This window comes from Caretta caretta, chromosome 3 (assembly GCF_965140235.1).
Source record: "Caretta caretta isolate rCarCar2 chromosome 3, rCarCar1.hap1, whole genome shotgun sequence".
Classification (NCBI taxonomy): Eukaryota; Metazoa; Chordata; order Testudines; family Cheloniidae; genus Caretta; species Caretta caretta.
Window position 1 is genome coordinate 63507785 of NC_134208.1, and position 26522 is coordinate 63534306.

The 26522-nt window shown below is 40.2% G+C and overlaps 1 protein-coding gene across 2 annotated transcripts in view; it reads left to right on the top strand.

Annotated features, from left to right (window-relative positions):
* The window catches only part of BCKDHB (branched chain keto acid dehydrogenase E1 subunit beta), a 300416-nt gene that overhangs the window by 210503 nt on the left and 63391 nt on the right, over positions 1-26522 (top strand). For both annotated transcript variants that reach the window (XM_048845156.1, XM_048845159.1), the window contains one exon: positions 5035-5121. In XM_048845156.1, the coding sequence (XP_048701113.1) occupies positions 5035-5121 (87 nt within the window). The remainder of the gene's footprint in view (positions 1-5034; positions 5122-26522) is intronic.

A 26522-nucleotide genomic window follows, 5' to 3' on the forward strand; every position in this document is an offset into this window, starting at 1 on the left:
ACGTCTATATTATCTGTCAAAATTATAAAAAAGATAGACGTCAGATTCTGCCAGGCTTGTGCATAATGGACTGAAGATCCTTTTACTCTGAGAATGGACTTTTATTACTGCTTAGAAAATACACACAATTTGTCCATTGTGACACAAGAGAGAAGCAAAATTTGTACTTTTAGCTTTTCATAGTTCCCTACAGGGGTATTGGCCTGGTAATGAACCAGCTGGTTACAGTGGAAATTGTACCCTTGAGATATGTTTAAAGTAATAATGTAAAATCCAGCTGGCTGACTGTCAGTTTTAGTTAAGCCTGCTTTCTCATCAATAAGGGCATAGTAAGTTAGTGATGACTTCAGCACGTACATTTCAGAACTTGTATAATTGCCAGAATCATATTATTTCCCTCTGTTGTCGACACTTGGAGGTGTAGAAAAAGTTGCCAAAATAATGAATTGTGAATTCAGGAGGAAAATGATATTAAAATAATTATAGAATCTTTTGGATAAAGAGAGTGGTGAGAGAGAGGGAAACTAATTTGCAAAGACGCTTCATTGCAAAAACATAGGGCCATAGATCAGAAAAGCCTTAGGGCATAGTTCACAAATATTAGACTTGCAAAGATGAAGCTTTAATTTTACCACATTTCCTTATCAGGATAGACATGCTGCCTTTTTTATAATCTGACAATATGTTACTTTGTAATCTTCATATTCCCTACCAACATACTGGAGTATTTTAAAGCAATCCCAATAGGAAAGTAGTAAGGGGAAAGTACATTTTGTTTGTTTTTCTTTGTGTGTGTGTGTGTGTGTATGTGTATATATATGTATATAATATAAAAAATAAAATTTAGAGTGAATTTAGAAATCATGAGCCCTGGAGTCCTTTCTCCATTGAGCTGGTACAGCACAGGCAATGGCATAACAGTTTTGAAGCAGTGCCTTGCTAATTGTGCGTCAGCACTACCTGGAAGGACTGATGACAGGGGTAGCTAAGGTCTCTGGGCCTGTTGAATCTTTGGCCACTGGGTTGCAACTGACAGCAAGGTGCCATTAGGCACTGCATTAATGCCACCAGTGCTTTTCTTTGGTCCTGATTAGCTATCAGATGGCAACAAACTTTCCGTCATGAGTAACTTGGATTAAATTCAAAAAGAAGAAAAGTTTTTTATATCTCAGTACTAATCTTCTGTACCATCTTGTATTTACTGTGTTTTTTTCCTTTTAAATACTCTACATAACATAAAATAAGTATGTGTTCTACTTTGAACACATGAAAACCTACGAAATTTAGTGTAAACACAGAGGGTGGGGAAGAAAATCCAAACAAAACATACACCAGGCAAAAAAGAGAAGAAAATAATTACGGCATGTATTAGGAAATTCATTCTTTTCGAACATCCTTCCCCAACTCCCCTATTAAGGGGTGTCAGACAGAGTGGTGTGTGGGGGGAGAGTAATGCCAGCAATGTTTTTTAAAAATAAGCACCTGATTAACTACTATGTTTCTCCACTTTTATGCCAGTACATCTCCAATTGACTAAGGAAGTGTAGAATGAGGTCCCTACTGCCATATGCCGCTGTGCTGTATTACAGAGCTTCTGCGAGCATGTTATGCATGTCTTCGGTGAATAAGGGCACCCTCTTGGTCCATCTTTGCCTTTCTGTGAATTGGGATTGTGTTCAATTATTCCTGACACTGCTAGAAACTTTTAGACAAATATGGAGTGACTTTGACCCCAGGTTTAAGAGGGAATAAATCTTTTTTTAAATTTTAGAAATAAATGACCATATAATGTTCTATTCAAAGCATTATCCTTCTACAAGCGACAGTTAACAATTTTTCATTGTGTGTTGTAGATAATAACACAATTATTTGTGAAGCTGAACCTTTCTCCAAATACAGAAATTAGGCAATTCACACTGCGTCTCAGTGTTACATTTTCAAAGTAGATACATTTCTTGTACCAAAATTTAATGAAAATAAGGTATCTACCCATCTTAGTTAGATTTATCAGTCCCTTTGCTTCTATAAGTAAAGGTATATTTCCAGGTACGTAAAAATGAAATGCTTTTAGTAATTTCAGGGAGACAACAGTAGTTAAAATAAATCCTGTTACTCCTTTTCATGCCGCACAGCTTCTGAATGTTCACGTGGTGTGAAGCACTTCTCCACAGTAATCTGGTTGCTTCCATTTTACTGAGAAATAGTGCCATCATTTGTCATGTGGCACTGGGGCCAGTCTCCATCCAGTTTTAAAACTGGTTTAACAATCAGAGGAAATCTTAGGGTCTGATAATGTAAATCCTTATTCACTCTAACAGTCTTTACACATGTGAGCAATCCTCTTGAAGTCAATGGGACTGATTGTACTAGTAAGGATTTCTCACAGGAATAAAGGTTTCCACAGTTGGTTTCCACCTTTTATTCGCTACAGTTGATATGATGGGTGTATGTTTCATGTTGTGAAATTCTCAAAATTAAAAAGTGTACTGTAGTTTTAAAAATAGCTTGGAACACTCCAGATTCCTAGTACACACCCTTCTCAGAACAAAATTATATAAGAAGAATATCAAAACAATGTCCTTTTGTTTTAAAAAAAATCAAAAATTTTAAAAAATGATTCAGTAAAATTCTTTATCTCATCAGTCAAGAACTTGAGTGAGATGATTAGTACATTTTGTTCTGCAATGAGGAACTGTCTCTAAGAATTTTTGGTAGATTTATGGGGTAGTTAATAGCGCCTGCTCTTTAAATGGATTTCCAGTGCAAGTGAAAAGGAATTAAAGACTGCTTAACTGCAGATTACTTTTTGATGTTTAAATGATTTTTTGTCTTGTATCTCTGTGACTGTTGCAAAGCTGCTTCATTTACAGAATATAGTACTTACAGGGCTGCCTCTCGCCAATGCATCTGTGGTCCAGCTGTTCAAAACAACTAAAGCACGCCTGGGCTCCTAAAGAAATGAGACATACTCAAATCAGGGTTTAATCTGTGTTCTATAGTAAATAGCAGTTACCTTTTAGCTTCAAGATATCACTTGGCTGCCCTATTGGATGGAGAAATTGTCTCTGAGGGTTTTGCTAAAATAGCATCCACTCAGATTTTAAATCAAAGAGCAGAATGGTTAGAAAAGTTGTACCTAACTCTTGGGGCTTCTTGTACTTAGCTTTAAAAATCTGATTGCAATAGGCCTCAAAAGATTAAAATATACAAATCCTTTTTTTCCTGCTGTGCTACTCCAGAAGTTCATGTAACTTTTATATGCACTTTATAAAATGAGTATTATGAAAAGTGAAACATGATTGTCAAAATGTTTTGACTCTGTGGATATCTGGTGTTGCCCGGGTCAAGGAGATGTAACAAATAGTTACAACAACACGTTTCATGATGGTCAGATATACTGGAGTCGTGCACTGGTTATGGGGCTAAAGGCACTTAACTGTTGTTCTTATGGTTCACAGCAAACCAAGCATAAACACATATCTGCTATAACCAAAACTTTTTAATGAATCACTGCTTGTTTGTATGGCACTCATGGTATACACTATGTATTATGTAGCTATTTTTTGAACAGTTCACATTAAAATCTCCTAACATTTGCATATTGTTTCTGTCTTTTTCATAAGAAATTTTGCCTGTAGTTGCAACATAAAAATCATTGCCTTCTTGCTTATGGCTCTCAATTTTCTTTAGCAAGCAGACTTTTACTTGAATATTTTCAAGGTCTGTGAGCTTTATGGATGACCTGATCCTATAAATGTTATCACCTGCTCCTTCAGGTTTCACCACACCTTGAAGAGGGGGGACCATTGTCCAGCTTACCTAATGAAAGAGAATAGTGCTTTACAGGCTGGGGGGCGGGGCGGAAGGGAGAGGCTGTTGCAAAAGTGGGAGTGGATCAGCGGGGCGAAGCTGACTTATCCCCAGGGACCGGAAGGGCTGGGGAGTTGAAAAGGGACAAGCCTGGTGGGAAAAGTAGGCAGAGCAGCACTTACCCTCCCTCCCTTTGAGGTGGCAAAATACCAGGTTTGGTCAGGACCTGCTGTGGGCTTCATGCTAGCCACTCCTTTCTAGGGGGTCTGGGAAGGAATTTTTCCCTCACTACCTAGGTGGAGTAGGGTTGGGGTTTTTTGCCTTCCCCACAGCGGGTTCAGGGAGGGTTTTGTTATGGTGAGTAGGAAAGGGAGTTAGACTATGATGTCACAACTCATTATGTAAGTGTGGGGCGGACGCCCAGTGCAAGTACTCCATAGGGAAGGGATACAGTGACCAGATAAATGGCTTGGTAATGAACTTAAAAAGGAGGTGTTGGTAAAAGGACCATAATGGGGGGCATTCGGGGCCCCTGTGACTGGTACGGAAGAGAGCCATCCCCCCTTTCTTATAGCTCACTTTAACCCTAGTTCAAGGTGGGGGGAGTGGTAAAGTCCCAGCAATGGGTTGAGTGGGAGAACTGGATGACAAAAGAGGGGAGCTGGCAGAAGCCTCCTGGGTAGATATTGAATGAACATGGGGTTATCTTCACTGTGCACTTTTATCTGCCTGGTTGTCCTAGACATCTAATAACAAAGTTGCAGCCTGATTAAAACCATATCAAGCATCTCCTGTCCTTCTTTTGGTATAGCCAGATAATGAGGCCTTGCTGTTTTTTTCTTCAACTCAATTTTTGTTTTCCCTCAGAAATGTCATTGTTTACATTCATAAGGTCAATTCAAACTAATGGAATTTTATTCAATTCTCATTGTTAGTTTACAAATAAAATACGCTATTGATGCTCTGTCCCCGAAGAAAATCTAGCAGTTAATTCCCATTCTGCTAATATCAAAACTTGGCTGTTCAGGCTCATTCATCTGTGCAAATAAAATGTTGTACTGAGGCAGTAAGGGACAGTGTATATTTTATCATTGCAGCTTAAAATTACAGAATTTGTATTATTTCTCATGTAATATAGTAAAAAAAAAGATTGCTACAGAGATATAGTGTGATACAAACATTACCTGATTTTTTTTAAAAAGAGGTATTCCTGTTTCTTTTCAGTCAGTGGTGAAGACTGGGCGACTGCTGATCAGCCATGAGGCCCCTCTGACAGGAGGCTTTGCATCTGAGATTAGTTCCACTGTTCAGGTACAGTCAAGTTATTATGTTTTACATGCCTGACCATGTACATTTGCAGAAAGAGTATTTATCAGTAGATTAAAAGGCAAGGTTTTAATAAATTAAATGTTAAAATCTTTCACTTGGCTTCACCACCTTGTCAGTGCTGTCACTGTATGTTCTCTGGAGAATGAATCTGGCAGAAAGGAGATGAACTAATATAATTTCCACAGTTCTACTAGCTGAAGTCATTTGCTTCAAAGTAAAATAAGGGAAAGGGTTGGAATCGACGTGATCAGGTTTCAGTTTTAATTAAATAAATGTTTGCCAGATTGCCCAATATATTCTTACCCTAATTTTTACCTATATATAAAAATATATAAATAAACTGTATTTAATACAAATAAATATTTATTTATAGAAATAATAAATACACCATAGCTTTGTGTGGATAATATGTCCTTTGAATTTTTGATGTATTTCTTCAACTAAACAAAATCTTTTTCTGAAGCATTCTTTGTGAGATTGGATTTAAATATTCAGAAGTTTCAATTTAGTGTACATTAGTTTGTCCTAACACTAAGGATACCATTCATCTAAAGTACTTTATGCTAATAGCAGCTGCTGAAATGGAAATTTTAATTTTAGTGTGGGTAAGGATTTACGTTTGAAACATTCACTGAAAAATGGACAGTATGTGCTGTTAAGTGTGGGGGAAAAATCTCCCTGCTGGATTGTTTCCAGTTCTTGCTGAATTTACTTAAGACCTGATTTACATTTTATTGTTGTCCTCAAAAAGGATCATTTAAGAAATGTTTTCCTCTTTTCTTTTTTCGGCATATTTAAATTAGAAACTAAAACCCACCAGACCAAAGCATACTTCTTCACCACATTATGATGTAATGGTTCAGTATGGTATTAAAAATGACAACTTGTTAAGGACCCAATTCTGCAAAAGTGCAGCTCCGTATAGGCACAACAGCACTAGTTAAAAAAAACATGGGAATAAGTTACAGCATAAAAGGGCTGAATTACAGTTGCTTGGGAACCGTATATTTGAATTTCCTGAGCTTTGTGCATTGAAAATATCAAACGTAAGAATACTTTAATGGGTTGTTTTACATTTAATGTATTCTTTTGGGCTTGTACTTTTTCTTCTGTGTTGGTGAATAAAAAACCTTTGGCATTTGTATTTATTGCTGTAATTATCTGAACAAGGGGGAAAAAAACCTTTCTTGAAAGGAACTAAAACATTTTATTTCATCTAAAAATTTTATTTTGTGAAAGAAACAAGTTTTTTGAAGTTTTAATTTTATTTTGACAGTCTAAGAGATAATGCAGACTCCTGTCAGGATGACAGTATTGCTCCCCACTAAAATATAGTCTCACTCTTTAGAACCTGATTCTGCCAAACTTCTTGACATTGAGTAGTAGTGTCTTAACCCTGGGGGTAAGTCTTATTGATTACAATAGCACTACTTGAGATGTAAGGTACTGCTAAAAGTGATATATATTTTGCAGGGCAGTGGGGAATGCAGAATCTGACATGTCAAGATTTTTTTATGTTCCTACTAAAAAAGAAAAATAGGAGAAACTGAACCAAAATACAGTATAGCCCACTGTTAAAGTCTTTGAAGTCTCTTTAAAGTCTGCTGTGTGTTTAAAGACTTGAATATGCCACATATTATGAAATAAGTAAATAGAAAACAAAATCCAGCAAGGTATTCATTGTTGCAATTGCTGAATAATAGTTAGAAAGTAGTAATGCTTAAGAAAAAGTTACTTCTCAAATCATGTGAAAGTCCCATACTAATTAATTTAAATAAAATAAATCACATGCATCAATGCAAAAATGGGGGGAGGGGAGGGATAAAATAACAAAGAAAAAATTAAAAATTCCATCATATAATTTGGGAGAATCATTACATCATACTTTTTATATTTTTGAAACTCTATTAAGAAAAATATGCCCAGCATCTGATTAATCTGTCATGGGTTCATTATTCATATCAGAAACTTCTTTTTTGACTAATATAATTTATTTAAAAAAAAAAGAAACCTAGGAAGCCTTAAACCGAAGGGACATTACATGCTGTCTATACCAAAAGCATCTATTTTGGGATAGTACCTCTTGGTTTTACATTCATATTTTAATATGGAAATCTGGAGAATGTAGCTTAGAAAATCTTAACTAGTTTACCGTACAGTCTACTTTAAAATAAATCTAAATATAAGAGGTTTTGGCACAGAATTTAGTTAAGCTTGAATTCTCTTTTTTTATAATAAATGAACATTATTGTTTCTTTCTTTAAAGATTTTGTCGATTTCTTAACTTTCTTAAAAATAATTGGTATGAACAGATAATAATATCCATACTTAAAAACATACCAGATTTGTTTAAATTGAAATATAATTTATGAAACACATTCTCTGTCATAACTTCTTTTTGGCAGACTATTGCTTTAGGCATAATAGCGACTTAGCTTTATTATTCATTTATAACACACATTCCCTGTGCAGTGAATTAAGAACTGTATGTCTGATATGATTGTGCCATAAAATTAAAAAGTAAAAGGGAAATTCATTTTTACTGGATGTAGCACAGAAATCTTGGGTATTATAGTTGGCTTTAACTTCTTTTTACACATGGAAGTAATGAGACTTCAACACAGGGTCCAGTTGGAGTAGATGGTAAATTTCCATATTGTTGTTCCATCCTTGCTGTGAGGTCTCTCGTGAGGAAAAAGGTGAATAAAACCACCCACGTTATTTTCAAAGAGCCTTATTATGATAAACATCTCACGTTTTTGTACACTTTAAAGAGATGGTCCTGAACTGTAACAGTAGCTCTGAACCCTCTTGAGCTGCAGGGAAGCTTGGCACCTGAACTGAACTTTACTTGAACTGAAATTGGACTCACATTTAGCTACCACAAATTCTAAAATATCTGAATATTGGAATATAATTGAAATATTTTAATTTGAATATTTGAAAACAATAATTAATATTTTACAGTATTCACTGAGTGAGGATTCCTGCCTGTCAAGTATAGAATGTTCCAACCCCCCAGGGCACGTTGTACAATTAAACAGTCATTCACTAACAAAACAAAAGAGAGGTAGCAAGACCCAACAATTTCACAAAGTAAGAGATTTAGGCCAGGTCTACGTTACAGGGACTATAGCAGTACAGCTACTGTGTCATAACTATGCTGGCATAACCCTGCAGTATAGACACAGCCTACCATGATGGAAGGAATTTTCTCATCACTGTAGGAATGCCATCTCCCCAAGCAACAGTAGCTGTGTCAATGGAAGCATTCTTCAGAAAACCTAGCTACATCTACACTGGGGGTTAGATCGGCATAGTTAAGTTGCTCCAGGGTGTGGATTTTTCACAACCCTGAGTGTCGTAGCTAGGTTGACCTACATTTTAAAGGTAGACCAGGCCTTAACAGAGGCCTGTGGGATTCCAGGAATGTTATAAGCGAAGACCAATGCAAATATTTGCATGAATAAGGAATGGATCCTTGATCTTTATTGAGCAATCTCTTTGTGTTTGCAAAATAGCCTGTTTATCTGCCTCTTTATCTGTCCCCTAAACAGCAACCATGTCTCTCAAGCTTTTTGACTCTGTTACTACATCTCAACTTTATTCTGCTAGTGAGTGAATGTGTGGCAGTGTAATGTATTGGCTTGAGAGGGACTAGTTGGGAGAGTAATGGGCTGCAAGATTGGGCTTATTTTTTTTTAAATGATCTTATTGTTGAATCAAGAGCTGGAGCTGAGGGTGCAGCACAAAGGTGATCAGGGATCTAAAGAAAGAACTTCAATCATTTGGATTTTCCTAAGTGCGTGTTGTATCATAATCAGTGGAACTGGAGTCAGAGGGCCCCTGTTCCCTGGAAGAACTATTGTTGACAGGACACCAGTTGAACAAGTAGAACTTTATTAAATCCTGTGCAATGCTCTGTCCATATGGCTGCTTTGCTTCCAGCCTAACTCCTCCAGTGTTCCAAGTTCCACTGACAGTGTGCGGGATTTAATAAAGGTCTACTTGTTCATATTAACGTTCATTCAGCTTCGCTCTTTGCTAATGAAACATGGTAGCAGCATCTGAGCTGTGAGTTCTCTGCAGTGCAGCAGCTGGCAGCATGAACCACAGAACTTGGTCTGAAGCCCCCCAGAGCTGTGGATTTTGCAGACACAAACATAGCCCAGTGATGGACCCAGTGGAAGGAGTTCAAGCTATACACAGACCTGGCCAGACAGAAGGATGAGAGCAGCAGGAAAGTAGAACTGTGACTTATTGAGGAACAAGGCATAGAGGTCTGTAGCACTCTGAAATTCAAGTCTTATAACAGTCTTAGGGCCCTGGGTAACTGTTGCTCCCCAAAGCAGAACAAAACTGTGAAGCAACTCAGTTTTCAATAGAGACCAATCTGCAGGGGACGGGGTAGATCCCTGTGTTACTGTTTTATGTACACTGGCTGTTACATGCAATTTTGTGGAGTTAACACACTCCCTGATATGGGACAAGATAATCTGCAGTACTTGGGATCACCATGTGTGGGAGCAGCTGCTCTGGGAAAGCAAACTCACATTAAACAGATGGGAGATTCAGCAAAAGCTTCCAGAGAAAGGATTAAAGCCCTAGAAGACACCACAACCCCAGAAGTACATGCAGTGAGACAACAGTAAAGGAGAGCAGTCAGCGAGGGTTCCACACCCATAGTGAGATGCATTTACTGTGGGAGACAGCATGAGTGGGTAAGGGAGAAGTGCCCCTTACAAGGACAACATTGCAAGTCATGTAGCAAGTTGAACCATTTTAGCCGTGTGTGCCAGAGCAGGGGAAGGTCCAAGAAAGATTGTCAGACTTGTACAAGAGGGCATGGCACATCAGACAGTGATGGTGACATCATGACTCTCTCTTTGAGTCTGAGAGCATATCAGGGTAAAGGTGTTGGAACAGAAAAGCAACAAGGGACAGCACCAAACTCTGCATGCAACAGTGTTAATAAGGAAACTCCCTGCGTGATTTCAGCGGAGGACAGCTGGACCTTGTGCAAAATGATTCCTTATGGTGAATTGGACTTGAACACACCCATTACAAAGAGCAGGCATGCTCTAATAATGTACAATGAGAACATAAAGCAGCCCAAAGGAAAATGTGACCTCATAGTAATTAACCCAAAAAATAAGATGATACCAACTGAAATTTGTGGTGGTGGATGAGAAGCACCACGGACCCTTCTTAAGGAACAAAGCCAGACAAGCTATAGACTTGATCAGGGTACAGCATCAGAATTTTGTAGCTGCAGTGCAAAAACCAAAAGTGGAAGTCCCATGGACAATGAGAACAATTTTATAAGAATCTGGGGATGCTTTCAAAGGCAATGGGTGCTTTAAGGAAAGGTGCAGCTGGACGTAGATACTACAGTGGAACCTTTGTATTTTCCACAAAGGAAAATCCCAGTGGCATTACATAATTCAGTATGCAAGGTGCTCAAAGTCTGCACTTGTAGAGGCCAGTACAGCCTGAGTAAGCAGCATGGTGAAGATAAAGAAGCCCTCAGGCAAATTACACATCTGTATACACCCAAAGCTACTGAACCAGGTATTGAAAAAATATCACTATTCACAGCCTACAATTGATGACATCTTGCCAGAACTTTCAAAAGCCAGAATCCTTATGGTCTGAGATAGGAGGAACAGGTTTTGGCATACTAGCCTGGATAAAGAGTTCAGTATGCTGACAACATTTGCAGTACCATTTGGTCTGTACAGATGACTGTGCATGCTAATGGGTATAAGCTTCGCACCAGAGTTGTAAGGGAAGACTCATCCAAGTGTTGGAAGGACTGCTGGGGGTGAAAATAATTGCAAATGATATACTCATTATAGGTGAAAGGAGTAAGGAAATAGAAGCTGAACAAGACCATGACAGAAAACTACAAGCTTTTTTACAGAGATGCAGGGACAAGAACGTAAAACTACCCCTCACTCCCAAAATGTGACTCAAACAGTGTGAGGTGACATACCTTGGACATCTGTTTACAGCAGAGGGACTAGAAGCTGATCCAAACAAGATTAAGGCAGCAGAGACATGCCAGCTCCAGTTGATAGGAAAAGGACACAGCGCTTAATAGGAATGATTAATCTTCTGTCCAAGTTCTGGCTGCAACAGCAGAACTCATACGTCCACTCACAAGGCAGGATGTTGAATGGGACTGGGCAGGTCCCCAATGGCAAGCATTTAACATGCTGAAACAAAGGATAGTATATGCTCCTGTCCTGAAGTACTATCACCCAGGAAAGCCACTGACACTCCAGTGTGACGCATCAGAAAAAGGAGTGGGTGTACCTCTTTTGCAGAAGCAGCCAGTTGCATTTGCCAGCAGAGTCCGGTCAGAGACTGAACAGAGGTACGCCCAAATAGGAAAAAGTGCTTCAGGGTGTGGTATTTAGAGTGGAGTGATTTCATCTATTAAATCTATAGGCAAGTACACCTATGCCCATCCAGTAAAAATGCAATCGGACCTCAGTCCACTAGAGCCAGTCATGGCAAAGCCCTTACTTAGTGCCCCAAAGAGATTGTAGCTCATGTTGATGTGCCTCCAGTGCTACCAGGTAGAGATCACATATTGTCCAGGGTGATTACTGGTGAAAGCTGATACTTGGAGCAGGGCATAAATACCTAGCATCAGCAAACTGAGGGAAGAAGATAAGGACATAGTGCAGCATTGCTAATGGATTCAATCTCCAAGTTTCGACAACAAAGCTGATGGACATCCAAGAGGCCATGGAAAAGGACATCCAATTACAGGCAGACGGGAGAGCAATACTATCATGGTGACCAGAAGGCAAAAGCCAAGCACCAGTAGGAGCAGAACCATACTTTCAAATTAAATATGAGGTGGGTGTACAGGATGGAATCATATTTTGAGGACAGAGCTGTTGTTCCCACCTCATGACATAAGGATGTTATATGCAAAAAAAATACATGCCTCACACCTGGGCATTGACAGCTGTCTTAGATGGGCTAGAAGGTGTGTTTACTGTGGGGAATGAATATACAATTCTGCTCCTTATAGTAGGGTGTGACACTTGGCAGTTGTGTATAACCTAAAGCAGAAGGACTTTGTTACCACATGAGCTGCCCACCTGACTATAGGAAAAAGTGGGAGCTGACTTATTTGCTTTCAGTGAAAAGCAGTACTTGTTTACTGTGGACTACTATTCTGGTGTTTAGGAGGTTGATGCTCTGCCTGATACAAGAAGCAAGTCAGTGACTGGCAAACTTTGCGAGCTGTGGCATTCACCAACAATGGACCCCAATTTGCATCGGAAGAAGTCAAGGACTTTGCATTCCAATGGGAGATGGCCACCACATCACCTCCCGAGTATACCCACAGAGTACTAGTTAGGTGTAATCAGCTATGAAAATAGCTACAAGACTATTGCACAATGCTGGGTTTTTGTTGTCTGGTTCAGGCCCCTTGTTAATATTTTTGGCACACAGGAACATTCACAGGGTACCAGAATAGTCCACTGCAGGCGTTGATGGGATGAAGCTCCAAAACCCTGCTACCAGTGAGGGAAGACCTGTAGAAGCCAGAAGGATGGAAACACCACTGAGATGGCCAACAATCAGAGAAAACAGACACAAGAGTATGTCCAATCATCCAAGGACGTACCAGCTTGGGAGACAGGTACTCATGTGAGGATCCAGCCATTAGAGAGAGATCATAATGAGTGGGCTAAAGGAGCTGTGGGTAATGCAGTGGCACCCAGGTCATATGAGGTGGCTACAAAGAGGGACGAATCTTGCTTATGTTATGAGCTGCCCTTTCCCCAGAGCAATTCAGTCAAGTTTGAGAGAGACCAGGTGGTTTTAAGGATTGTGATGGGGTCACTCTAGGTTAATTAGGACACCTGGGGCCAATCAAGGGCCTGCCAGAACCTATTAAAAGCATCCCCATCAGTCAGATAGGTGCGCACAATAGGAGCTGTTGGGAGCAGGCATGCTACTGGAGAACCGGACAGGGCAGATACTGACAAATGCAGGAGACAGACCTCACAGGTACAGAGGTGAAGTGCAGGGGAAACCGCAATCAGGGCATACAGCGCCTCCGGGCCCCAGTGGTTTGGGGAGAAGAGACCCCCGCCAAAGGGGAGAGACTGAACTAGGTGCCTGGCCTGCTGCTACTATGCCCGGAAGAGGTAGTGGCAGGGAGGCCAGGGGGAACCCCTGCTCAGATAAGGTGGGGACAGTAGCTCACGAGTGTGGAGAAATTGCTAGGAGGAGAGGAATCCCCCCAGCCTGCTGCTAAGAGGAAGAGTGGAACCCACCCAGGTGGAGAAGGAGCTCTGCTACACAATTTGTTAAAAACTACAATGGGATTTAAATATATGATCCTAGACTACAATTACAGCAAGTAAGATAGATCTGCCCCCTGCTGGATGGTCCAGCAAGGCGTACCGACTACGGTCAGATGAATCTGTTTCTCAGTCTGTCACCCCTGCACCACACTGCACCATAGAAGCCACGACAAAGAGAAGCTCTTAACATACTCCTATATACTCTGCTGACAGACTTGATTGACATTTGCTCTGCTTGCTTTTGCTGGTATCTTTCTGTCCGAACTCTGTAGAGGGCGTACCACATCACAATATTGTTTCTAATGTACCCAACCTCATGATCACCAACTACCTCATGACTGGCAATATTGCAACACAGTTTCTAATATACCCTGTCTCATGATAAACAGTTGCCTCACCATTGCTTTTCCCTGCCAATTTCAGTGCTACATAACCAAACACCCTTCAGCTAATGGTGGAATGGTACCTTAGTGATGTACTTGCTTAACTGATGTCGGCAAAGAAACAAATGGAATCACTCAGGATCTCCCGTGTCGGTGAGATCTACAAAACAAACCAAGTTTGAAGAAAAATTTAGAGTTGTGTTTTAAAATCAGTCAAAATCACTGTTTTTCTCTTGAAGTAGGTATCCGTAGGGTGGGTTGTGGGTGTCCCTCTCTGTCCGTCTGGAAGGGAGGCCACGCCCCTTGCTACAATGCCTCTGGAGGGACACAGTTCAGGGGGAATTAGCACGAGGCCTCTGCCACTCAGTGGGGTAGAACAGTCAGTAACATTTGAGCCCAGGACCTCAGGCAGAGAAGAGCACCAACCAGTTAGGAGGCTCTGGCTTGTAGTTGGGACAGAACAGCAAAGTCTATAAGCCCAAGCCCTCAGGCAGGGTGGGGGCAGCAAACAGGGATCCTGGCTCTGGCGAACCGCCGACAAAGGCAGGCCTTATGGCCTAGAGCGGAGACCCTGTCACCTCTGGGTGAGACCCGGGCCAACCTGACTCCACCAGGTCCCAGTCCAAGGCCCTAACAGTGGGAGAATGATCCACCACTGGGTCAGCGGAGAATCCAGCTGCAACACACTGGCCAGCTGTCATTCAGCAGCACACCGAGCTATGTTCGGCTTCCCTCCGTCACTTTCTACACCCCCATCCTGGGGGATACCTGGGGCCTGGGGTTGTCGTTCGTCTTGCAAGGGTAAACAGCTAATGGCAGCCCCAACAGCTCCTTGGCATCTCTGGCAACCAGTAACTTTGGCAATCCTTCCAGCTCTCGGGCGCTGTAGCGGCTGCCATCAGGTCTGAGTTCTGGCAGTGGGTGGTAAACATCCTTCTCCAGTGGCTTCTTGCCAACTGAGCGAGAGGGCCCGTCTTTTATATTTCCAGTTCCTGTCTTGCTCCTCTGCTTCCAGCGGGACAGGCATGGGTGTCCTGGTTCTGCCCATCAGGGGGTGGTTGTGACTGTTTCCCCATCTGTGTGGAGGAAGGCCATGCCCCCTCGCTACAGTAGCCTTTCAGTGTGATGGTTCGCACAGGATTAGCTATTTGCCCTTGGGGGTTTCTGTACAGTTTTGCTTTGGTTTCTCTTTATAATTTATTCATAGAAAGGGTCTGAAATTTGGCTCTGGCTGAAATTGTTCCTTGGCAGTCAACTTCTATTTGTTAAAAAAAAAAAAAAATTATCTACACAAAATTGGGTGAAAGATGTATCCCGAATAAGTCTGGTGCAATATGTGTAATTTGTTTTGTTTTTAAAATTTGTATTTCTGCGATTTTTTGGCAGCTATTTGTCATAAGCAAAAAAAAGCACAAAAGGTTGCTAATGGAGAAACTTTTTATGCATAAACGTTATGATGTGCCAGTTACGTGCAGCTTTTGTGCTTCACAGAAAAACATGCTATGCACGCTTATGTATAGCTGCTGGCACGTAATGGCTTCTGTCCATAAGCAAGAAGGCTTTTATGTACAGTTCCTGGCACAGAAGGGTTAATGTGCGGCAGCTGATGATGCATATAGTCCTTTCAGTAAGCAGCTGCATTTACACCATATGCTATAGACCACACACTGCATCCTTACCCTGAACTTCTCTCCTCACCAAAGTGAGTTCAGTGAGACTACTCATAAAGTTAAAGTTAAGCATGTTCCTCAGTCGCTCAGTGTTTCAGTTCTCCATCTGTAAAATAGGGATAATGCTCCTTTGTCTGTCTTGATTATTTACTTCGTAATCTGTTTAGAACTGTCTCTTTCTACATATACATTCAGTACACAATGGGGCCCAATCTCTTTAGGTGCTGGTGAGAAATACTATAATTAAAAACAGTAAACAAAAATGTATAATGATATATCAGTGGTAATTTCCTGCTATAATAACCTTAAATGGAACAGTGGGAGAAATGACATAACCCAGAGCATTTTTGTCAGAAACACTTCAGAAAGGAGAAAAACTGATATAATTGAGAATGTCCTTCAAAGTCATCTGTTTCAAAGCAATCTCTTTCTGAAGCAAGTTGCCATAGCTGGAAGTTACAAAACAAATCAAGCTTGTACAAAATGATTTCAGTAATTTTGGAGTTATGGACATTTAAAGTTGAATGGCCCAGAGTTTGAGATTGAACAGAGACTATTCTAAACCAAACTAGTTTTATATTTATCACACAAAACTTAATGCAAGGATTTCACCTTGCTACTGTAAAACATTCATAACCATAAAACTACTGACCCAGTTTTTGTCTAGAAAATCCTATTTTTTTTCAAACTCTTTCATTACATGACTTGAAAAACTGAGAAGTTTAGAGACTCTGTACAACTTCACTTAAGCAATTTACTTCATAATCTGAGGTTGAGGTGGTTCTGTCCAAGGCGTTTTTGACATTATTAGTGATCGTTTGACTGGTCTATTTGAACATAAGTTTATCGTATGATACCTTAGAAAATCCCAGTCAAGTTCTGGTGCTCAAGTTTTCTTTAACTATAGGATCTTTTACAGTCAGTTCTAGAGACTAGCCTCCATTCTTTCAGTGCTTCCCATTTGGAATCTATTTTTACCCAAATAGGATGCAAACATTTTTTGGGGATCTGTTATTAATTTATTGAAAGCAAGTATTTTCTGGGTAATCAGCCTTAATATATGCTTTAAGATTCTTACTGCCTCCGTATATGTGTTGATGCAGACTGACTTGGATTTGACCATCAGACTGTTGTTGAAATGCATAAATCTTAAACATTTGGAGGAGGAATTTGAGGAAAAAATAGTACTTATACTGAAAGAAGAGACTGATGCTTCAGAGGAATTTTCTGGGGCTCTGTTTATCTTTGGTCAGCCAGAGAAGTAGTATAAGCCCTTGCACTTGTGTTTTCCAGTTTATTAGAAGAATGGCTCAGGGTAGGACAGCCCCTGTAAATTGGAGAGCTGCATGAATGTCAGTGCTGAATGTCTGCAGTACTCTAACTGGACTTGATGGCAATGCCTCTCCTCTTTGGGCCAAATAGTGGAAGAGGTTTGGAAGTTACCATCATTTAGATACTCCAGAAGAAGGCATACTGAAGTATTCAGGTGCAAGATTGTTCACACACTCACTACTTATACAGACACATAAGAAAATTATTAAATGTGGTGATCTGATTTTGATTTATATTTTGACACAATCCCAGTTGGCAGTAAAATTAAACTGACTAAAATCCTAGTCTCTGAAGCACTGGCAGATAACCATGGTGTTTCAGAATCTGCCATCCTAGTCAATTTCAGTTCTTGCTCATCTCTCTTTTTTTTGGCATCCAGCTGGTGGGGATCATAAACTATAAAGGATTGTGTCACTGTTTTCATAAATCACTATATTAGATGGTGCCACTGGGTTGGCAGCCAAAACCAAATAAAGTCCAGAGAGATAACATAGAATAAGAGACTGGGATAGACACACACAAGAACTAATGACAATGCTGGGGGTAATAACAAGGGTGGTTAGAGGGAAAGAGAAGTGGAACAGATCAAAATAACCCTGAATAATGAAAGAGAGATGATGCCATTTGAAAGAAAAGCAGGTGAGAGTAGTAGGAATCTGCTTAAGATGACTAAGTAAGAACGGAAAGGGACATATAGCTCTTTGAACCAAATCACTGAGTGATGCATGAGAGTCAGGTACATAATTAAGAGGTCTGTTGTGTCTGTGTGATATAAATATTCAGGCAGCAGTTCAATAAACTCCCAAATTTCTGATCTAGCATGATCTGGGCTTTGTTTATAGCCTGTATGGATTCTTGTGGTACAATCTTTTCTGTATTGTTCTAAAATCCAGGACAGGAATTAAGATTACTTAGGATATTACAATAGACAGCATAGAAGTATGGAAGAGAGAGGCAAAATAGTGCAAGGGGAAAGGAGACAAAAAATTGCAATTTGCAGAGCTACAAAAGATGTGCTAAAAAATTCAGATTTTCCTGCAAAATTTAAAGATAAAAAGAAAAAAGCGCACAGAAAATAAATTCATCTTTGAAAGTCGTACCAAATACTCTACATTTTAAGCCATTTAGAAATTACAATAAATGTTTGAGATTTTCTGTTAGGAATTCTACTTAGAATTTCATTCAGAAACTGATTTTTTTTTAAGCTACATTGTCAAGCTTTCTTGATTTTTTTTTTGTCCCGGTGCAAGTCTTCTCTGTGCTACTTCTAATTGTCTCGTGAGAGTCGAATGGTAGAGTTAACTATGCAGAGATCCAAACTTTGAACGCTTTGCAGTCCAGCAATTATGTATCATGAGTCTGGTTTACTGGACTCAGTTGGAATCCATACCTAAAGGAATTGTCCTTTGTGGGGTGGTGATTCTTTGAAACTACATTGTTATCATCAAGGAACCATCAACAGACATTCAGGGACTAGTGACCATGCCTCTTATGTACTTACAGGAATTTGAATGTAAAAGAGGGTCTTTCTGGGACTGCATGGTTTATAAATACCCCCCCTCACCCACTCTTCCAGTCAGCAGAAAGAGAATGTAGTGGTCTTCTACAGATCTGTTCCTAAGTGCTTCCTGCCTTTTCTGTCATTTTTAAGTTTTACTCCTTCTTCCCACATATTATAAGGGATCCCTTAAAGGGACAACACCCCTTTTTTTCCAGGTAGACGGACAAAAACTTGCTTATATGAAAGTTGTGATGGGCACAATGAATGTATTACGTGTCTGTGGTGTTTATAACCCCCAAAATATTTAATGTATTACAACAACAGAAATACTCCCGTTAAAATGATGTTCAAGATGCAAAAGATAGATAATGCCAAATGTTGCCTGTCCTCTTGCAGGTTAAAAATAATAAATTTCATGATATTGTAACTGTGGGGGTGCTGACCCAAAACAGAGTAATGGGGCAGGGGTCTCAAGGCTGGTGGGTGGGTGTTTGCAGTATTGTCACTCTTACTTCTGTGCTGCTGCCTTCAGAGCTGGGCAGCCAGAGGGCAGCCACGAAGCTTCCTGCAGCCGGAGGAGGTTCCCGGAGATGGGTCTGACCCAGTCTTGGGAGCAGCCCATGCAGAGGAGGAAGAAGTCCTGTCCCTCCCCAGCCCATCCAGAACAAGCAGCTGGAGCCCGGTGCACAGTAGGAGCCCTGGCTGGAGCACCCTCAGCCCTGCCTCTCCCTGGCTCCAGGCCAAGGACTTAAAAGTTAAAGGGGCCTTAGGCTGGCTGTGTGTGTGGGGTGACCATGGCAACCCCCCCTCCAACCAGGACCTGGGCAGTCACTCATTCACCCACCTACGAGGCCAGCCCTGCCCCCCCCACCAAGTGATGACCCCCATACCATGTCACCCTCACTTCTGCACTGCTGCTGGTGGCAGCACTGTCTTCTGAGCTGGGCTCCTGGCCAGCAGCCACTGCCCTCCAGCCACCCAACTCTGTGAAATCTGGTCTCCCCTACAATAGCCAGATTTCACAGGGAAGATCAGATTTCATGGTCTGTGATGCATTTTTCATGGCCATGAATTTGGTAGGGCCCTAATTATGATTGATATAATCACATACTCTTTTTGTGCAGTGCTCTTGCTTTATTGTGCAGTTTAAATGATGCACCAGGAATGAGGCAAAGTTGGATGTGTATTGGTGGAAGCAAAGGTCTTGTAAATTATCTATAATTGTGTAATTAAAGACTTCAGTGGAGCCACCAATTTTCTTAAAGTTAAGCACATGTTCAAGTGCTTTGCTGGATCACATGCCATAGTGCTCAATACATTGCAGAACTGAGCCATATGTGGCCCTTTCCGAGTACTGTTGAGGATAACCGTTTGACTTCATGATCTAAGGCACAATAGGGACATAAAAAGAGGAGAAGGGTGAAGGAATGGAACATGATGCACAGCTTTTATTGATGAGATATGAGAAACAGTATAAAATCCTGGTCTGAGCAGTCAGTTATTTCACCCACCAAGAAACTAGCTGGAACTTGTAAATTGGTAAGACAAAGGAAATTCTGACCTCTTTTAGACTGAGAAGCTTTGTTCATTTATGTTGTGATGAAGGCAATATTTCCAGACTTCTCCATGCAAGCCTGTCTAGCTATTCCTTTGTCATTTTTTGCACCTTTGCTTTAAATGTATGTATTTAAAATTATTATTTATTTTGTGATCCTTATTTTCTCTCATAAACTGAATGAACATTTGTTGTCTAGACTTGTGCTGGGCCTCCTGACCTTAAGGGAGGCAGATACAGGAGTGACAAAGTCACTAGTTGAGTTGTGTGGGGTCATTCTCAGTGTATGAGAAAAAATGTATTATGCTGCCTCCCCCTGGAATCTGTACTCCCTGAGAAACCCACGGCTCTATCCATGATAATTCCTTGTCAGATTTCCCACTAACCTGTTCATAGCGATAGTAACCATTTTCCCACTGCAAAGTAGTGAAATCTGTTATTTCAAAGTGTGTCCTTAAAAACAGTGACTATAGAGAATAAAGTATACGGCAGAATGAGATTTGGTTTTTAAGTGAGTGATATCATTAGAGTTTGTGTAGTTAGCAGCTTTTACTCATTGAGTAAAACTGTATACAGTTAATTTAGGCTTGAATAGAGACTGGGAGTGGATGGGTCATTACACAAAGTAAAACTATTTCCTCATGTTTATATACCACCACCCCCCCCCCCGCCCCACTGTTCCTCAGACGTTCTTGTCAACTGCTGGAAATGGCCCACCTTGATTATCACTACAAAAGTTCCCCTCCTCGCCCCCGAAAGCTCATGCTCAAATAAATTTGTTAGTCTCTAAGGTGCCACAAGTACTCCTATTCTTTTTACGAATACAGACTAACACGGCTGCTACTCTGAAACCTGTCATTGAGAAGAGAGAGTGAAGTGAGTACTGAGATAAGGTTGCTCACTGTAGCTTGTGTTTGGTGGTTTTATTTGTGTGTTTGTATTGTAGGATGAATAATGGTAAGCTTGTTGAATCAGTTCTTAAACTTTTTTCTATACTAATGTAATAGTTCTTCAAGTCTTACATCAAATTTTCTTACATTAAAGTTTTCACTTTTATGTACGTTAATAAAAATGCAGTTCCTCTGATAAGATTTTAAGATGTATTTCATGATCAGTTTAGTATTTCTTGCTATTATTTCCCTTCCTTCCTTACAGTGGAAAATCTGCAAAAGGCACCACACTTGTATTTTTCAAACTAGATTACTTAGCCCATAAGAGGTGACTCAACGAGTCAACAGGCTCAAGCTGACAAGGTGGGCAGAGATCTTGGCAAGCTCATACAAAATAAACAGCAATTAATTAACAGAAATATTGGGGTGGTCTGAATTTGCACAACAATCTTATGAGACAAACATTTGTGGTATGCAGTAGACACTCAGAACTGTCACTTATTTGAGAAACATTAAATGGGAAGAAGAAAAACTTACTGCAATATTTCTCTGTTCTTACACACTTTTTCCAGAGTCACTGAATCAGTTTGCTCTGCCCAATGCCAAGAAAATTCCTCTCCTCATTTTTGCTTCATCATTGCCCCATTTTACACCTGCATTGGTGGTGAGGCAGAGGACAGCATTTCTTCCATCCCCAGTAACATCCCCTTTGTCTCTTCCAGTCTGAACCGGTTTTCCTACTTTTGGCATGCAAGGATCCAGATGGATTCTTTTAAACTAGTTATGCATGTGTGTGCGAAGGCACAAGAAGTTTATCCCAGGACAGCAGAAAGTAGTTCAGTAGTCGGATATATTGAGAGAAGTGTATTCTTTGTGGTTATGTGACGCTGAAATTTCTTGGCTGTGGAACAAATTAAAGGTTGGATTCATCTTAATCAATAGAGTGTATATTGTAAAGTACACTCTTGCCCTATTTATTAAGAATGTATTTCCTTGTGCTGGTATTTAATCTGGCACGCCAAATGTTCATTTGCCTAAGGCTGAACTCCAGCACCATTGTCGTACTGATACATGTATGTTTATCCACTGTGATTTATAACTTCAGTCAATGTGCTTGGCCTTCACTGCACAGATTCTGAAAAGAACCAAAATTATGGCCACCGAAGCAGAACTGAAATGAATATGGGCCTTCATTTTTAATGTTTTTTCCCCTTTTAGTGGGTTTAGCATTTGCATCTCACTCCAACTGTTAGAATTTGCTGTTCTAGAAAAAACAATGTGTTTTGTATTATGCTTTCTCTTTACAGTACAGTTTACAGCTGCAAAAATATAATTTTAATTCAGACTCATCTGATTAGAACCATGTTGTGCTTCTAACCATAAATTTACTATATCCCACAAAGTTGATAGAAATGAGAAGTTTTTGATCCATAATAAATTGGGGGGGTGGGGGGGGAGAGGGGGAAGCCTCCAAACCTCCCATGACTCAAGGACTTGTGTTTTCTGGGCTGTGATGTGGTGATCTTTTCCATTTTATCTCTAGTAGCTTATTATGGTTCAGTAACATCAGCATTTTTTAAACTGTTATGTAAACATAACTAATGATAGTTCAGGCAGCTATCTGAGTTATGAGCTCTTCAGTAGTCATTTTAGATTGTTATAGTTGATACTGAGCAGGCCTATATATTATGCTGTCAAATCACTGACTTGGTGTTTAATTCAAATTAATATAAAAAATCCCTTCTATTTTAATTGGCTTCACATTGCTTTTAAACCGTATGATTTTAACCTGACATAGATTGACTATGACAGGCTCTGCTGTAAAGCAGCAGCTCTGTAAAATAATTAAGGCATCGTGGAACACTTCCGCTTCAAAAACCTAATAATGCAAGGTTTGATAACATTTTATTTTGCAGCATAATGAATAAACCAGAATGAATTATGGCTTTGCTTTGACTGCTGAATGGAAGTAGAGCCTCATGGTTAGCTGTCGATGTCATGCCCAATGATCCCTAGTAAAAGCATGGAAATGGTTCTTTTCTCTACTAATTTTCAGTTCATCATAGCAATAATAAACTTCTTGGGTTTGAAATCACTTGGCCTTTGGCCTCATTCCTCACAGCACATCAGTGGAGTGTGCTAATTCCCTAGAAATGGCTGGTTTTGCGCGACTATTTATTTACATCATTGTGCCTGAAGTTAATAGAAAAAATAAGTGCTTATCAGATTCACATATGTACTTAGAGATCACTCACTACATGGAATTTTTTTCTGAAGCACGTGCTGCACGGTGAAGCTTTTAGGTTTTGTAAAGCACTGATTCATTTAAAAAAATACATTTTTTTGTTTCATATTTTGATACTTTCCTGTAGTTATCTTTTTATATTGATGATGTGGCTGAAGCAACATTATATGTAGGAATAGATGTACTTCGTAATACAGTGCCATCTGGGCTTTCATGTAAGGGGTCCACTGTTGTCTTCCATATTATAAGTCATTTCTTCTCAGTGATGTATTTATTAATGTATAATATGTGTGTAAAATATACATTGACATGTACACATATATAAAATCATATAGCTATACATAGAAGGGTTGAGTGTGACTACTCTACCTCTGCACAGGTGTGTATTGGTGGTAGGAGTCACTCAGAAAAAGTCTCTTTTCTGTCATTGTTTCTTGCTCCCTTGTGTGGTGGTTAGACACAGTTTTACTCCTTGCCTTTCCTGAGTGCCAGGATTGTTCCAAGCTACAGTTCTTGGCTACCCTAGCATGGCGTCGGAGGAGAAGGTAGAGGCTGTATTGATTTCTAGGCTAGCACAGGGAGATGTATGCTACACTCTTGCAAAGAGGTCTCCTGTCCCTGAGGACACTGCCTGAATAAGTCTCTTATTGTAACCTATTTCTTAAAGCACAAATCTGGTCCAGTGAATATTGAGTATATTAGGATGATGCTGAGTTCTCAAGTGGCGGCTCTTCTCTCCCCACTTGCAGAGATTTCGGGGCCTGCAGAAAGGTACACAGCTGCTTATAGTCTAACTGTAATTGGTCTTCTGGGAGGAAGTGAAGTGTATGTGTGCATCCACATATAAGACAGCAAGAGGCAAGAAACAATCCTGATCTGAACTGATTACAGAAAGGAAATGAGCTGGGGAAGCAGGTAATGTTGGATCATATTAAAGTAGTTCTGTATTAAAATCACAAATGGGTTTGATTCCCCATAGTTTAAATTCCAGGGTATTACTAATTAAGAGGTCTCTTGGTTTTTGGTACTGTTTCTCTCCCTCTATGTGTGAAACTTGCAAGCTGCTAATTGTGTTAGTACATTCTAGGACAGAGTCTGTTCTCAAAGCAATTCTTTGTAACAATAACTACTCACACAGAGAGAGACTCAAAGCAATACTCTAACAACAGAAACAGCACCCAGAGACTCCCCGCCCTTTTGTTGTATTAATGTTGCTTTTGTTAACAATTGTGATTAAAATAGAGATAGAGGATGTATGTGGATGGATGCTTGGTGTGGATAATAACTGAATGATCAGGGAGGTGCCAGCCTAAGAATGCAGTGTCCATCGGCTGAAGAAGGTGTCAAGTGGAAATAGCCAGAGGACCCCTGGAGAGCAGACTGGAATCCACCCAACAGTCTCAAGAATGGGAGAACCAAAGAACAAGATAACATCTGGCAGCACGGAGCCGTCAGGAATGTGACATCTGCTGATTGATTCAGCAGCAGCATGATGAAGCAATTCCCATAGACTGGCATAGGAAGAAATTCCTATAAAAATGGACTCTAGAAAGTGAGAACTTTGGGGTCTGATTCTGCAAACCAACTTCCAGGAGCATCAGATGAGCATCTGACAAGGCCCTGCTCCCTCCTCATGTCCAGGCCACCTGGCCAGTGGCTTGGCATGAGCAACTCTAAGGCTGGTAACTATGATAACACCCTTGCAGAACCTGTGTGTGTGTGTGTGAATGAATGAATGTGTGAATAAATATGAGATTGAATGAAATGTTATAGCTATAACTAACTGCTTACTATGATTCTTTCTGTATTCACAATAATTGTGGTATTTTGCCTTTTCCCCTTTAATAAGATCCTGCTGGTTTTTATTTTATTGGTAGAACAGTAACATTCCATAATCCTCTACATTGGATCATGAGGGAACTACAGTTGGTTCCTTAACAACCCAATTCCCAGAGAATGATTCTCACTTCACATGAAGCTTCTATGAAACACTCAGTGATACCCTCGCTACTCATAGTTAAGACTGTAGAGTGCTACCTGCTGATACTACGTTCCTGAATGGTAGTTGTAGGTCCAGGTCCGTTCCCTAAGAAGAAAAGGCTTATCAATTTCAGTCACCTTCTGGTTGACTGGAAATAAAGATAATCCTAAGAAAAGAGGGAGTATAAAATATGTTACATGCATTTCTGAGATCCTAATATACCCAATGCTCTAGATTGCTGGTGATGGGTTACCCACCTTCCTTACTTGCCGTAGCACTAGCATAAAAGCAAATGAACATGAAACACTTTCCTATTTCTACTAAGTACAGTAGCCACATATAGGTATATCCTACATTATAGATACCACCAAAGCTGCTTAAAATAGTTGTGCTGTGTTCGTCACAATACAGGAGTCTGAAAGCTCGATTTAAAATCTACTGGCTGTGCCACAGGTAATGCAGCCAAGGAAATGTCATTGAAAGACCCCCAGTGTCACAGGTATCTGTATATGGAGGAGTTTTGTTAATGTTATTTCTAGAAGGAAATTTAGCTGATATCCATACAGAGCACAAGAAAATTCTGTCTGTAATTATCTCACAAAGAGCAAAAGTTGATGGAGAATTAATATTGAACATGTCTGAGTCAGATAGGAAAGTCTGCGTTTCAAAGAAGCTGCCAAAATTGAAATGTGCACTTTCTAAAACACATATAGCCCAAAACACTCTTCAAAAAATTAACAAGTTGTCTCTAAAAAAGCCAAAAAACATGTTTTCTTCATCTATATAGGGAAGTTTCTGATTTTGGAAAAATTTACCAGGGTAGCTGGAATAGTTCCTGAGATATGTTGGCTCGAAGGTGACTTTTCACTCACTGTCATCAGAGAATTATTGCATTTTATCCAGTAGAGCAGGCAGGATGCTGATCACAGTGCTGCTCTTATTAATCAGCTAGACCACTGAGTCTGGAAATATGGGGGCTTCTTGATCCTAAGGCCCATGTGGGTGATACAGCATCCCCCTTAGATAGAAAACACCAGCAGGGAGATGGGGAGAGACATGCTGCTTTCCTCACTCCCATCATATTAAGTTTTTTAAATGAGCGACTATCCCAGAATGCTGGAGTTGTACTTGCTTTTAACAGTGGTTCTAGGGGTGACCTTGGGGATTACAGACCAGTGAGCCTAGCTACAGTACTAGGTAAAATGTTCACACAACGATGATTAAACATACAATTATCAACAACCTAGATGACCTTATATGGTGAGAAGTAAAAGTTCGGGAAACCTCCAGGGGCACTTCCTTGGATGCAGTGTGGCTCCTCTGTCACAGCCTTAGTTTAGGTCCTAAATCACTGAGGGTGAAATTCTGGCCCCCCATTCACATTAGTGGGAATTTTCATCATGAGTTCCTCCTTTATTAGTATCTCATCTCTTTTACTTCAGCATCTGCACTATAAAGTTGGTTGGCCCAAAATGCAACATCTTTTTCTT